Genomic DNA, 13,758 nt, shown 5'->3' with positions numbered 1-13,758 from the left:
AGATGTTCATCATCAGGTGAAAGAAAATAAACAGGTTTTCCTTTTCACGCTGCAAAAAAAAAAATGCCAGTTTAAGAATGAATCAAATATTGTGCTGATAAAACGAGATCATCTCACTTGTTTCTTGCGTCACTTACTCCAGAATTTCTAAGAATCAGACATCAGTGTTATGAGACGCTGCACACGCATAAAATGACTAATTTAATTATCATGTAACTATGAAAACGTTTAATGAAACAGTCTCAGCAGCAGGTCGAGTAACTTGTTGTTGTTTTTTAAATCATATTTTTCAGTGCAGGAGTTTGGTTTGCCCACGAGCTGAGGCCTACCTGGTCATGGCGACTCATGAAGCAGGGAGAGACAACAATCAGCACGTCTGAATGTTTAATAAAACTCCGACTGAGTGATTCGGTAACAACCTGACACGATGGTCAGAGCGCAAAAGGTCGCCAAAGAAAAAAACCCGTCACATTACGCGTTACGCACCGGACTCCCAGCAGACCTGTTCGGATGATGAAGGGTTAAGTTTTCAAAAGATGACATGTCCTGCGAATTTATTGTCCTGGTGCTGCATTCAGGTGATGCAGGGAAAATTGGAGACAGAAATTCCCCGTTTTATTTTGCCGCTAATATCAGCTTTCTTGTGATCTCAGACTTTTACGCACAGGCCGCATGGATTTTAAACATCACCAGGCACAGAGAATTATCCGCCCAACTTTTGCTTAATTAATCCTAAATCATTCATCAAAATCAGCAAGATATTTAATTATAAGAAGCCCTGTAGATAAACAGTTTTCGCTCCTGTTTTTTATGAAGTTTGAGTTGAAATAATTGTGTGTGGTTGCAGCCTGTGTGTCAGTTCAGCCTCCTGTGAAAAACTTCCACCAAACTTTTCTTGAACTTTTTCCCACCCGGTTGAAAGCAGCATGACGTCGTTTACAGTGGCCAATCGCGAAACGGCTTTCCTCCTCTCTGAGCCAATGGGAGGCGACGAGTAGTGCCTGTCAGTCACAGGTGAGGGTGGATGGTAGAAAAAAAGTTGGGTGAAAAGGGCCGGAGACTGGAGAGAGCCCGGGCTGATGGCAGAGCTATGCGGAGGAGAAGCATCGCGCCTGCGGATGTAGCAGAAACTTTCCACGGCTTCTCCCGCGGGGATGCGACCAGGAACCAACACTGGAGGGAAGAAAAGTTAAGCGACAGCAGCGCTGCACGGAGGGAGTAGCCTAAAATGTGGATGAACTGACATTCCCTCCTCTATCCGGGCCGGTTAATCACTCCACTAGAAAGAACTTCTCTTTTTTGAAAATGGCCGTTCGTGGCAACTCGCTGATGCCTTTCTCGATCCAAGCCATCCTGAACAAAAAGGACGACAGTCGACACTTGCCAGATTTGGACATGTGCTTCTCCAAGACGGCGTGCTGGAAAATATTTGGGGAGATGAACGGCGGCTCCCGGAGAGATAACGCGGAGGCTTGCGAGCCGACGGACCAGAAAAGCTACGACTCGGACTCGGGACTGAGCGACGACAACGACAGCAAGACGGCGGCCGCGTGCAAGTCGGAGAAAGACGGAGACGCTGCGTCGGATGTGCCGGAGGAGAGTCTGCAGGAGGAGACGGACCACGAGTCTGCAGCTGCGGAGAACACGAAGAGTGACAGCGAGCCCAATAACGCGACGGGTGAGTAAAGACTAAAATGTAAAAAGAATAAATGACATTCTGGCTTAAAAACAGACACGTTTGACTGAAAGAGCCGAGACTGCTCATCACACAACAGTTTAATATTTCTGGTACAGTTTTCCAGGATCATAAGAAGTGTTGTGAGTGTGTTGTTGGAGGATATCAGGCCGTTTATTTTATTTTTTGCCAAATCTTTCCATCCTGAAAACTTTTACGCACGGATTGCCCCAGTTTTACGCACGATTATAAATGGATACCCTGACTCATAATCAAGTTTTGGCACAATAGCAATCATTTTTATAGATTTATCAGAGTCCTCTTGGTTTTATTTTGATTTATTCTGCATTGCCACGATTTAACTTTGGACCAAAGTTAGAAACGACCAGAAACAGGCCACTGAATGAAGCATACTTTGAGGAAATAAACTCTGCGTAGTTGTGATGCTAATGCCTGAATTTAAACTTTGAGCAGACATTTTCCAGTTTTATTTGAGAACTCCATCGACCTTAGACAAATTCATGGAAGCTAAAACAGAAAATCTTCCGTAGAGGCGTGCGCACTCCTTTTATTTTTTATCAGTCTCATCTAAAAACGCGGGCTTGAAATCAGCACATGTGATTGCAGCTGCACTGAAACAACAAACAAACACACTTGACATGTTTTTATCTGTGTGTCTCCCTCTTCCAGACTCCAGCACCCTGGACGAGAAGAGCCTGGACCAGCCCAAGCAGCGGAAGAAGCGCTCGAGGGCCGCCTTCTCTCACGCGCAGGTCTTCGAGCTGGAGCGCCGCTTCAACCACCAGCGGTACCTGTCCGGGCCGGAGCGCGCAGACCTGGCGGCCTCCCTGAAGCTCACAGAGACTCAGGTCAAGATCTGGTTCCAGAACCGGCGCTACAAGACGAAACGCCGCCAGATGGCCGCGGACCTGATGGCGTCGACTCCTGCGGCCAAGAAGGTGGCGGTGAAAGTTTTGGTGCGGGACGACCAGAGACAGTACAACCCGGGAGAGATCCTGCGGCCCCCGCTGCTCTCCCTGCAGCCGTCCTACTATTACCCGTACGCCTACTGCCTCCCTGCATGGACACTGTCTGCGTGTGCGGGGAACCAGTGAGAACTCGCTGACTGTATTTATTCATTTTTATTTTTTTTGCTGCCAGGAAATCAAACTAACTAAATATTTTCTGACAAGAGGAGGAGACCGGAGGGGACTGAATCTACAGCTTCTCTGCCTCATCGTGTCCTCCAGGCCTGACCAGGGGTTCCCAAACTTTTTTATTCACATCCTCAAATACTCAAAAACGACTCCTTCTTTCATATAATACGAGTCTGCCTCGAGGAACCCCGTTGAAGAAGACATTTCTCCTGCGTAGACTCTAAAGTCTGACTGGACCTCCTCACAAAATGTCAGTATGTTGACCTCTGAGGAGCGACACACTCATAACATTAAAGTATTCCTCTCTTTACCCGGGAGCCCCTCAAGGACCTCTGAAGCCCCCCGGACCCTCACTTTCGGGGCCAGGCGGCCTTTAACAGACTGAAAATGTCACCTTATGTTGGTTTATATTTGACATGCGCCTTCCTACCTCTGCAGTGATTGGAAACAGGCATATTCCATTGATTATCATTCAAAACTGTCTCTGTTACAGGTTGTGTTATTTTTGTTTTTCTTGCTGTGTTTGTAAAGGTAAGATATTTCAGCACTTTTGAGCATTTATGTTACATAATTTCAATGTAAAAAAAACAAAAAAAAAACGAGCATTACAGTGTGGACAGAGTCGGTTTTTCTTGTGTTAATGTCCGGACAGGAAGCAGGCGAAAACAGACCAACTTCTAATTGAAATGTACTTGTGTTATTTGTGTTAAATGACTGTTTAGAACGAAAAACATTAAAACATATCAGGCATTATATCTTCATTTGGATGCAGTTTCATTTAAAAGGTTTTTAAGTGTAATAATGGGACATTTTTCTAATCGAATAACAAGAAGAAAACAGATTTTTCACTGGGTTACAAGTTAACTTTAAGTTTACGATCAGAGGCTGATTAGCAAGTAAAAAAAAAAAAAAGAAGAAAATACTAATTATAACGCTCCTACAACCTGGGTTTTTACAAGCCTGGCTTTCTGGTACAAACTCGGTGTTTTGCGCACTTGTTTTCGCACCAAAACGCATCTCAAACTTTAAATAAATCCAAACTGACCCACAGATAAGGCGGAAAAAATGGTTCATGAATACTTTGTCGTTTTGTCTTTAGCAGACTGGTTTAGCGCAGCTTTTTTGGAGTAAAGTCAAATTGTTGTTGTTCCTGCGCATTGTCGCGCGTAAAACTTGTTTCCGTGAAGCCTTTAACTTCCCTCAAACCTTCTAGGTGTCATCTGGGCCACTATGACTTTTCTTCCCAAACACCTGTCACACGATGATGAATAGCCTGGACAGGGCAAACTGACAGCTACCTTTAGGGCTACATGTCAACACGATGAGAGGAGTATTCCGGGGTTAAGGAGGCCCATGTCACTGCGCCTGAATTTGAGTAAAAGAAGGAAAAACCGGACAGGAAAATACTTTAGCTTGCTTTTCTGATTTTAGGCCTGGTGCTGGAGTTGAAGTATTACGGGAGGATTTTTTAGCTGTTCTTCTGTCTCCACTAACAGCCTGAATGTTAAGTCGGGGTCAGCAGGGAGCTGCCGCACAGTGGCTATCCATCTTTGAACTTATAAAATACCTACACACCCTGCAGACAGTAACAGCCTGTGGGATGCCGTATATCAGGGATTAAAAAGGTGTTTCGCGTGGAAGATGAGGCCAAAATGAAGACTGGTGTCCAAGCACAGATGTGACTCATACATGGGCAGTGAAAGCACCAAAGATCCCAACTAACATGTGATTCATTTATGTGGACGCAACAGGCAGCATCTGTATTTTAGCACTGACAGCACTGCGCAAAGACGCTGCGCTTTTACGCACGTCTCCGCACCATCACCCGGGTCCACGCTGGGGTTTGGTTGATCAGTGCCTCATCCTCTTTAACCCTATATGGTCAAAACAAAACAAAAAAAAACACACCGGCGCCTATATGTCCTAAAATCTGATCTCGTTGATGCAGGTACACAAGCCATCCGAGGCCTCAGTCAGCGGTGGTGATGCTCCTCATTGGCTGCTCGGAGGCTTAAAGGACAGAGAGGGATACTGAGGAGCGGACCGTCCCACATAACTTCCTTTCATACCTGCATGTGTGGAGATATCTGATATAGAGGGACGAATCGCGGCGGTTTTGTTGAAATGAAAAACACCCTCATCGGTGTGCAGGAACCCCATTCCAACCCCGTTATTACTGGTATTTTCTAGAATTTACGTTTAGTGCGCGGGAAATACCCTGAATGTAGCTGCTAATGAAAAAACATCTAACTTAAAGGGGAGACTACCTCAGAGTATGAATTTTATCTGCGCCATATTGCATCTAATACATTGATGACACACATTACGCACATGTAAACTGATGCTGTCACTGTTTATAACACTTAGTGGATTATTCGTGATCATTTTACGCGCGCTCTTCACTCTCCCCGTTGAGGAATTTGGGTTTGGAATGATGGTTTTCCCAACAGAAATGTTTTTCATCCCCACAACCCACCTTCACACGAGTCTTTGACGTTTTCTGAGCTCTTCTTTTCTGACCTAAACTGATCTATGCCCATGTGAGTCAAGGACTTTTCAGCCGCTTGCCTATAATTTTCTTTTGAAGAGAGACGCCTCAGTTGTTATTGAACTGGTGTTTAACACTCTTAATTATTCAACACGTTATACAGAGCTGATCAACGCTCCACTTAACTCAACTGAAGGATATTTACAATCATTACATCAAAAATACGCATAGTTATGAACACTGCTGGCTGCCGGTGTCCTTTTCCCCCCAGCAGACTGTATTTGCGTCTTTTTGTGGCGGAGCGACCACAAAGACTCACTGTAGTTAAAGGTTTCCCACCAAATTACACTGCAAAAAATGTGTATTTAACAAAACGTCAGATTTCAGAGTTCAGACCGCCTGTCTAACCCAAAGACTTCATGTACAAGTAAGCTGCGCGGTCACTGCTCATTTTTATTTTTACGACCTTGGACCTCCTTATCCGTGAAGAGCAGGATTTTTGATTACTCCATTTTCTCTCCTGACCCAGTGAAGCACTCGAATTTTTTTTTTTTATTATTTATTTTGTAGAAAACAGTGGGTTTGATTTTTGAATCAACACTTTAAAAAAAAATTTTTTAATCAAAATAATCCGAATAAAATCAAGATTCACACTTAAAAGAGCGCGTCACGCTGAAAATTCCTGAAAAAAGTGACACGATGACTCGTTTTCTTTATCAGCAAAATAAAGATAATTGTTTTAGCGGCTGAACGGGCTGATAGGACATTTATCTCCCCGCAGGCCTAATAACGCTGCACCAGCCTGGCTGTGAGAAATAAACCACAAATTAAATACGATTTTAAATTTAAATAAAATAGAATAAAACAAATATGTAAAATCTGCGTGAACTCTTGTTTCATGTGTTTGTTTATTTGACACCAAATCTTATTATTTTGAGGCTGCGTGTTTAACAGTGTTTTACTTTTCAGTCAACTTTTAATGCACATTTAAGCTCTGCTCACCTTTATGTTCTTTATTTGTGTAAATGTTATTCATCGTTATTATATTTTAACCTCATGCAAACTGAAAACCCGTTTAGGTCGATTGAAAGCGACTTTGGCCGTTCCCACGTCATCGTCCAATAAAGCGTATTGATAATGTTCCCATCAAATGATCACAAGACTGAACATTAATCAATCGGTGAAAATCACAAATGATAATTTTTGTATTTTCCCTGATTTTCGTGGATCCATCGCGCCTCGTACGGACCAAAATACAGCTTGATTATCACAGGTTGGATCCTCCGACACTTCTGTCCTTTATTAATTTAAGCTGAATCCTTTTGGCTCCACAGATTCTCAGAAGCAGGAGAAGAAGAAGTGATCAGACACTCTCCATCCAGCCGATCAGCTACAGGACAAACCAGTGAGATGAAAAGAAGCACTGACAGGACTGTTCAGCCTGCTGTCTCTCCACAGCAGCTCCTGATCGCTTCTGTCTACAACAAAACAATTAGACTTAATTTCCCTCTGCTGCTCTCTGTCCTGGTGGGGAGCTGTCAATCACACCCTCATGAGCCCTGTGCAGCAGACTGACCTGACAGACACCTGCTTCAGAGTGGCCCAGGTGTGAATTCCTCTTCATCTCCTCCCTCATGTTGCAGCGACATCTTTCTCCTGTGTGAAAGACGAGGACCGACCCAGCCTGTAGGCCTGAAGCTCAGGGGAGATATTAGAAAACATTTAACCTGAAGGCTGAAGTTAGTGACACACAGACCTCTCACCAAACACCAAACATGTAATGATGGAGAGGAATTTTAAACTTTAAACTTTTCTTTTTTTGTGTGCTTAATGCATCTTGGTTTGCTCAGAATTGCTCAACATCACACTGTTGAGAAAAGGTTTGAAACTGTATTCACACGGCTGTGAAATATTCATTTCCACAGGTTTTAGATAACAGCTGTGAAAGGGTGAAAACATTGCATAATACCCCTTTAATGTCCTAATCCTCCTGTTTGACAGATTTATGTTTAATAAGAATGAGTTGAAGGTCAATGAAGGTTTATTCTTTTAATCCCTAATGAATTATGTTATTTCTTTTTTTAAAAAAAGAAGAAGAATACTTTCATTTTTTAAAAATACTTCCAGTGCGAAATATGTTTAATCTTCTGGACTGCAAACTGAAAATATCTAAAAAAAAATAAATAAAAAAACACAAAAACTTGAATCATGACTCTTTAACTACATTTCTCCCAGTGGGACGACACTTAGTTTATTTTTAAATCTTGAAATAATTTGGAAAAAGGGAAAATCAAATTCACTAGAGGGAACTATCACAAAATAATTGTCTTAAAATGTGCTATTTTGTCACTTAGACTGGAGTTAAATTCGCCAAGAATAGTAATTATTCATTTGGTAAAAACATCAGTGTGTCATCTCGAGCAGTCACATCACACAGCTGGAAAGATATTCCTCCAAACTGTGGCAGAGTGGGAGACAGACGAGTTGAGCAGCGGAAAAAAAAGAAAAAAGAAATAGGTCGGACTATCTGTGAACGGGATGCTGCAGGAATAAAGTTTAATGAGTTGATTAACAGTACAGAGTTAATACAAAAACACTTAAAGGTGCATTATGTAGGTTTAGAAAATTTAAATCAGAATCGAATGATGTTCATACCTAAACAAATTTAATAAACAAACTCTTTGTTTTCATGACTAAATGCACAAACTGACCTTAAAGGACAACACACTTTCATAGTTTTACTTTGTTTATATGTGGCGGACCCTGCCACCTTTCTAGCTTCAAACAGTGTTCTGGGACCTTATTTTCCTCTGAGAACAGCTCGTTTATTCACTGATGAAAAAATGAATATCTCTGAGTTTGTATTATTACCTCATTGATATTGTAAATATTAAAATTCTGACTTTCAATTTGTCGTCTAAAACCACACAGTGCCCCTTTAAAGGCGGCTTTAAGCGTTTAGGGGATGAAATACAGACTGTAAGATGACAAGACAAGTAAAGTGTAACACAGTTGGAGTATTGTGAGCACATAACAACTCTTCAATAAGTCATATTGGGTTCCTAGATAATAGGAACAAAATGGATACACTCATATATTATTATAATTATATTGCTTCAAACAGGTTTATGTCTGCAAGTGTATTTTTTGGAAGAACTGTATTACGACTAAAATAATTGAGAATTTCTAGATAAGCTGCTGAACACATATGTAGGAGGCACACTGTGTGAGAAGGTGTTTGAGAGAGCCTAAATAATACTTTATTTTAATTATAATGTTCTGTTAAATCACAAATAAGACACATGTAGTAGGAATATCCAGATCATTCAGACTGAAAAGTACTCCATTACTTTCAGAATTGCATGCTGATACTATTGTTTCTGTGGTGAAGGTTCAGGTTAAGAGCTTGATACAGTGTTTAGTGTTTGTACAGCAGCAGCAGTTAGCAGCAGCAGCAGCAGCAGCAGTTAGCAGCAGCAGTTAGCAGCAGACTTCATGAGCTGTTCAAGTGGCAAAACATGGAAATACTCAAGTACAATATCTAAAAAATGTATCTAAGTATTGTGCTTCAGTTACTCGTTACCTGTTGTCGTGTTGAGGTGAATTTAAAATCATTTTCTGATTTTAATGTTGCTACTTACACTTTGACCTCTGTAGCCATGGCAACGGCAACGCGTCACACACAGGACGCAACCACCACAGCGCCAGCGATTGGGTTTCCGGTTCTGATCTTTTTTTCCCGTGAAGGAAAAGAGCTTCGTGGCGATACTGAACATATTACACCGACTTAAATGCCCCACCGCGGCTGCCTGCTCGTTTTATTTGGCGGCTGTTCAAGTCGTTTTTAACCGAGAAATCAGTGTCGGCCGCGGGAGAAGCGTCGGAGTGGATCGTGCCGAGCGGACCAGCGGTGTTACTGGAGTCAAAATGGCGTCTGCGTGCCCACTCCGCTGCCGTTTAATCCATCTGTGATTAGCCTGATAACCGCGCTCAGCACACCGGTGACCGCTCCCCAGTGCTTCGGGTCGCTACAGATAAAAGTCGGGGCACGTTTCGGCGTCATGTCGGACTCGGAGGAGGACAGCCAGGACAAGCAGCTGAAGATTGTGGTGGTCGGAGACGGAGCGTGTGGGAAGGTGAGACCATCACAGACACACACATGAACTGACGGCACAGCTACACAACGTCCCCGGAGGACACACACGTCCAGATCTGAAAATCTCCAAACCCGACGGTGTTTTGCTGTCTGTTACACGACTGTTGGGTCTGTTTACGTTGCTCGTCCTGACGCTGCACTGTCCTCTCAGTCACCATGGCGACCGACGCTAATGTAGCTACGCTGGCTAATTGCTAGCTAACGACACCCCATGGCTAACAACCACATTTAACGGGATGTAAACGCCAAAGCTGTCGTTCAGGATTATAGCAAAAACACCATCCTGCCCTTCTTCGTGCAGTGCAAAGTTTTCGCTTCGTCTTTGTTGGAGACGTTTAAAGGAGACATACACATTAAAATAGAGCATTAATGTACGTTGTCTCTGAAGTAAGTCAAAATTAAAAGCTGTATCTCTGGACTCAGATCACTGCCACTGGACAGAAGTATCAATAAATGCTCAGATATCCCGCTATAGGAAACAATTATTGACCTACATGCTTGTAAATACTAACTTTACTGCCATAGAACAATATAAACAAACATAAACTAAATAAACAAACTGACTTATAGGACAACACAATTTCATACTGTTGTACTGGTTTTACATGTGGCGGACCCTGCCACCTTTCTAGCTTCAAACAGTGTTCAGGGACCTTATTTTCCTCTGAGGTGAAACATAAATATTTCTGTGTTTGTATTATTAGCTCATTAATATTGTGAATATTGATTCTGAGTTTGAATTTTCGTCGTCAAAACTACATAATGCCCCTTTAAAGACTTTACATGGAAAAGCATTACAGTTGTCAATAGCAGCAGTGATAGGCTGGAAGAGGTTGACAGTAGTTCATATTAATAATTACAGCCTTTTGTCAAAATAGTAAGTTACTGATGATTACATCATGATTACAAGAAAAAATGGTATCGGTACAGCTCTTCTGCTTATACGTAAATATACTGTTTTGTACAGTTGGTTGTGTAGAATTGTTTGAAGGGCTTCCTGTTGGTTGGTTGGTTGGTTACAATCTGCAGGAGGAGATACCCGGAGTCAAGAAATGATATCATGAAGAAAAAGTTAACATGGTGGATAATACATCTTCAGCTGGGAAGTTGCAGCTCACTTGTTGTCAGTGTAGTTTGCAATGAGAGACATGAAAGTGCCGAGATGCTAAAAGTGGGAAGCAAACGTGGTATTGATTTCTTTTTCTTTCCTAACCTCACCTTTACTGGAATTAATTAGCCATCGTCTTTATACCAAATTAAGGAATGTAACAAGATTAGTTGACAACTTGCTTGCAAATCTTTGGTAACTAGTCTAACTACCAGGGTGCAAATTTAACTTTTTTGTCCACCGGCCAAATGGCTAGTGATTGTTCAAATTTTACTAGCCACTCAATATAGTACAATTTTTTTGGCTGGGGAGTGAGGCAAATCAATCCGCCACTTGCATATTTTACCAGCATTTGGCTGAAGCAAATTTTGTACCCTGGTTACTACTAACAACATCACAAAGAAACTCAGAGCTGAGCCATTATAAGTTGTCGATGTACTAATACGTGCATAATGTATTTTTCTAAGGTTGTCCGTCCACACTGATTTTGGGTTGAGGATGAGGGTGTTATCCCAGTCAGCCTTGAGATGGTTTGATTGACAGGGGGAGAGTACTGTACGAGAAAAATACTGAACTAATCTCAAGATAATGGACATGGGAGAATAATGATTCCTAAACGGCACTGTGGACTGAAAATATGAATCACACATACAGTATATTGACTGCATGGTAAACTACAGATAGGAGTAGTTATTAGTTACTGAAGAACTGCTCTTCCTCAAAATAAAAAATCTACTTCTGTGCGGTGAAGTCCTGTAAAAAGTCACAACCTTAAAAAAAATACTTTTTTCTCATTTGTTAGCTCTTTTCGAAAATCTAGTGGATATTTTAAAGTTGTAGTTTTGATTCTGTTTCAAAGATAGATTCAAGGATTTAAATCTGACACAAATCTGTCGTTCTAAACCTATTAAGTCTACCCAGCTCTTAATCCACTTTACATGTGCCGCTGAACATAGTTGTAGGCTACGTGCCGGTGGTGCCGTGTTATAAATTAACTAGTAACTGAGCTTACAGTGTGAAGAAATTATATGTTGTTGTCTTGTTATGCTTTTATTTTTGTAATTCATCAAGAGGGGCCCGGCCTTTGTAAACTTCGGGCTAAGGCTTAGTACAACAGGTGGACATACTGGTTTTCAGTATCTTGCCCTAGCCCTGCCTCTTGCTGCACCGCTGTATATTTGTAAATCAGTCAACAAAATTCACCACTGAATTGTGAGCAAGTTAAACAGACAATAAGTAACACACGTATGTAGTAGCACCTTTGAGGATAACACTGAACATCAACTTAAATGTTCCCTTTTAGAATAATTTCTTTAAATAAAATGTTTGTTTTGAACATGAAGTATAGCTAAATGATGAATTTTCAAAGTCACTACATTTGTGCTGCTGCTCAGTGAACTCGGGGTAAAACGCTGCACTGTGCAGTATTACACAGAGTGTGACAGTTGCTTAGCCTGGCTCTTGTAGCTGATGGTTGTTTTCCATCAGTTTACCTCTCTCCTCCTGGCCAAGGACCCCCATATGTATTTGGCTCCAGAGTGAGGCCCTGTTTAAGAAAATTGTGTCTGGACAGCACTCATGAGAAATGTTTGTTTTCTCATTTGATAGAATGAAATAACAATGTGAAGAGATTCATGTGTGGGGACTTTGCTTTACATGTATGAACAAATATACCTTGTTGCATCGTCAAATTCATTTCAAAGATGTAGATTAAAAAGGTCTAACTTACATCCTCAACAGGGGATTTTTTCCCCTTGTCACACCAAGCAATCATATGCAGCAAAGCGAGGAGGTTGTCATGACAATACAGCTATGTTTCGTCTTCACTGCATCTCGAATCCCCGAGTGAATGTGTGTGAATGTAAAGACAGGGACGTCAAGTGGCTTTCAGCTACACATCCCCTCTCGTAACTAATCTCTCCTTCCTCTGGGAGAAAGAAAATGAATGTAGCAGTAATGGTGAGACCCAATGAGAAAAATGAATGTTCTCATTCTGGAAAGTCGACATTTTCTTTTGGGGGAGGAGGGGCGGAGAACACACACAACTCAGTTCCCAGTAGATACGCTACATTAATAACCCTCCTCACACTGCTGCCAGGTGTCAGCTCGTCACTGTCTGAATGACTTACCTGCTTGTCTGTTTTGGGCAGAAAACAGGAGCCCTGCCCCCCATTTTGAGCAGGCACCACTGACTGACATCTTGAATGCCGTTTCCCCCCTTATTAATGTCAATTTGCTCAGCAAATTGCAATCGGATCGGTTTTTCTTGGACAGCTTTTTCGGTGGTATTTTCGCTTGCGGTTGGTTGTCCATTCAGAAATATAGGGAGATGTGGGAAGGCTTGTCCACCTGAGCAAGATGTTTTTAAAATATGGAGTCTCACATTTAGCCAGGCTCTTCAGGTGCGGGGCATTACTTACACACAGGTCTATTTTTCAACCTGAGCTACGAGCCTCGCAGTTTTTCAGAATATTTGCTGTTCTCTTACCCGTAGGATAAAAAGGAGCTTGAGGTACAGGTCCTGTGCTTTAATGGATTTGGCATCCCGGCAATATTATTTACAGTCAAACTCTTCACGAGAATACCTACGTTTATATCTGTCTTAACAGTTTAAGTAGAATAGAGAGCCAGTTTGGATTTGATGCAGCATCTCTCATATGAGTTGCATCACATGAACAGAGTCAGCTTGCCATATTTTTTCCACTCTCTCTCCCAGTCTCTTGTTTCAGTAGAACTTCCCCCATTTCCCGGCAGTGGTATCATTGGTGACCCTGTGCTGTTCTCTGTTGGAGTGTCAGGATTACGCCAGCTTTTACATTCGCTGGTTAGTCCCAATTGTACGTTGGAAAAAAAGGACTACGTCGAGGGAGGAGAGCCAAGCTACTGGAATGCCAAGACAAATGGCCGACTAGGCCAAGGCGAGCATGTGGAATACATTTTTGCTGTCCGAGCTTGTTATTCCTGTGTTGTCAGTGATTGTTTGGGCTACTTAAATGGCCGATTTTCTCCTTGTTGCGTCAGTCACCTCGAGTAATTTCTCAGTCACTCGTGAAGCCTGTGACATGCTCCGCAGGCTGAGATGAAAAAACATCTGTAGGTTAGAGAACTTAAGGTGAAATTAGGTGGATAAAACTCTGTTATGCACTGCCAAGGAAATGTTAATAAAGAAAGCCA

The 13,758-nt window shown here is 42.0% G+C and overlaps 2 protein-coding genes and 1 long non-coding RNA gene across 4 annotated transcripts in view; 2 read left to right on the top strand and 1 right to left on the bottom strand.

Moving 5' to 3' along the window:
- Positions 1–1,084: 1,084 nt before the first annotated feature.
- On the top strand, positions 1,085–3,585 carry nkx3-2 (NK3 homeobox 2). The gene is made up of 2 exons (XM_084352612.1): positions 1,085–1,678; positions 2,366–3,585. Exons 1-2 carry the CDS (start codon positions 1,306–1,308, stop codon positions 2,788–2,790), a joined length of 798 nt encoding a protein of 265 aa, XP_084208738.1. The 5' UTR covers positions 1,085–1,305; the 3' UTR covers positions 2,791–3,585.
- Positions 3,586–6,373: 2,788 nt separating this feature from the next.
- On the bottom strand, positions 6,374–9,050 carry LOC311257921. The gene is made up of 3 exons (XR_014622686.1): positions 8,962–9,050; positions 6,897–7,012; positions 6,374–6,798 (listed from the first exon to the last, which is right to left on the bottom strand). It is a non-coding gene; the product is annotated as an uncharacterized lncRNA (long non-coding RNA).
- A 6-nt stretch (positions 9,051–9,056) lies between these two features.
- rab28 (RAB28, member RAS oncogene family) overlaps positions 9,057–13,758 on the top strand; it is a 31,868-nt gene continuing 27,166 nt past the window's right edge. The window contains exon 1 of one of the 2 annotated variants that reach the window (XM_084353880.1): positions 9,057–9,456. In XM_084353880.1, coding sequence (XP_084210006.1) covers positions 9,382–9,456 — 75 coding nt within the window. In that variant the 5' untranslated portion in view covers positions 9,057–9,381. The remainder of the gene's footprint in view (positions 9,457–13,758) is intronic. The other variant, XM_084353881.1, reaches the window with a different exon arrangement.

This window comes from Pagrus pagrus, assembly GCF_965226575.1.
Source record: "Pagrus pagrus genome assembly, chromosome: 5".
Taxonomy (NCBI): Eukaryota; Metazoa; Chordata; class Actinopteri; order Spariformes; family Sparidae; genus Pagrus; species Pagrus pagrus.
Note: the sequence above shows the minus strand (reverse complement) of the source record. Positions and strands in the feature narration are given on the sequence as shown.

Excerpts from the sequence above, each read along its gene's own strand:
- nkx3-2 (XM_084352612.1), top strand. The coding sequence starts at position 1,306 with ATGGCCGTTCGTGGCAACTCGCTGATGCCTTTCTCGATCCAAGCCATC. Across the intron at positions 1,679-2,365 it reads CGAGCCCAATAACGCGACGG|ACTCCAGCACCCTGGACGAG; the intron begins GTGAGTAAAGAC and ends TCCCTCTTCCAG.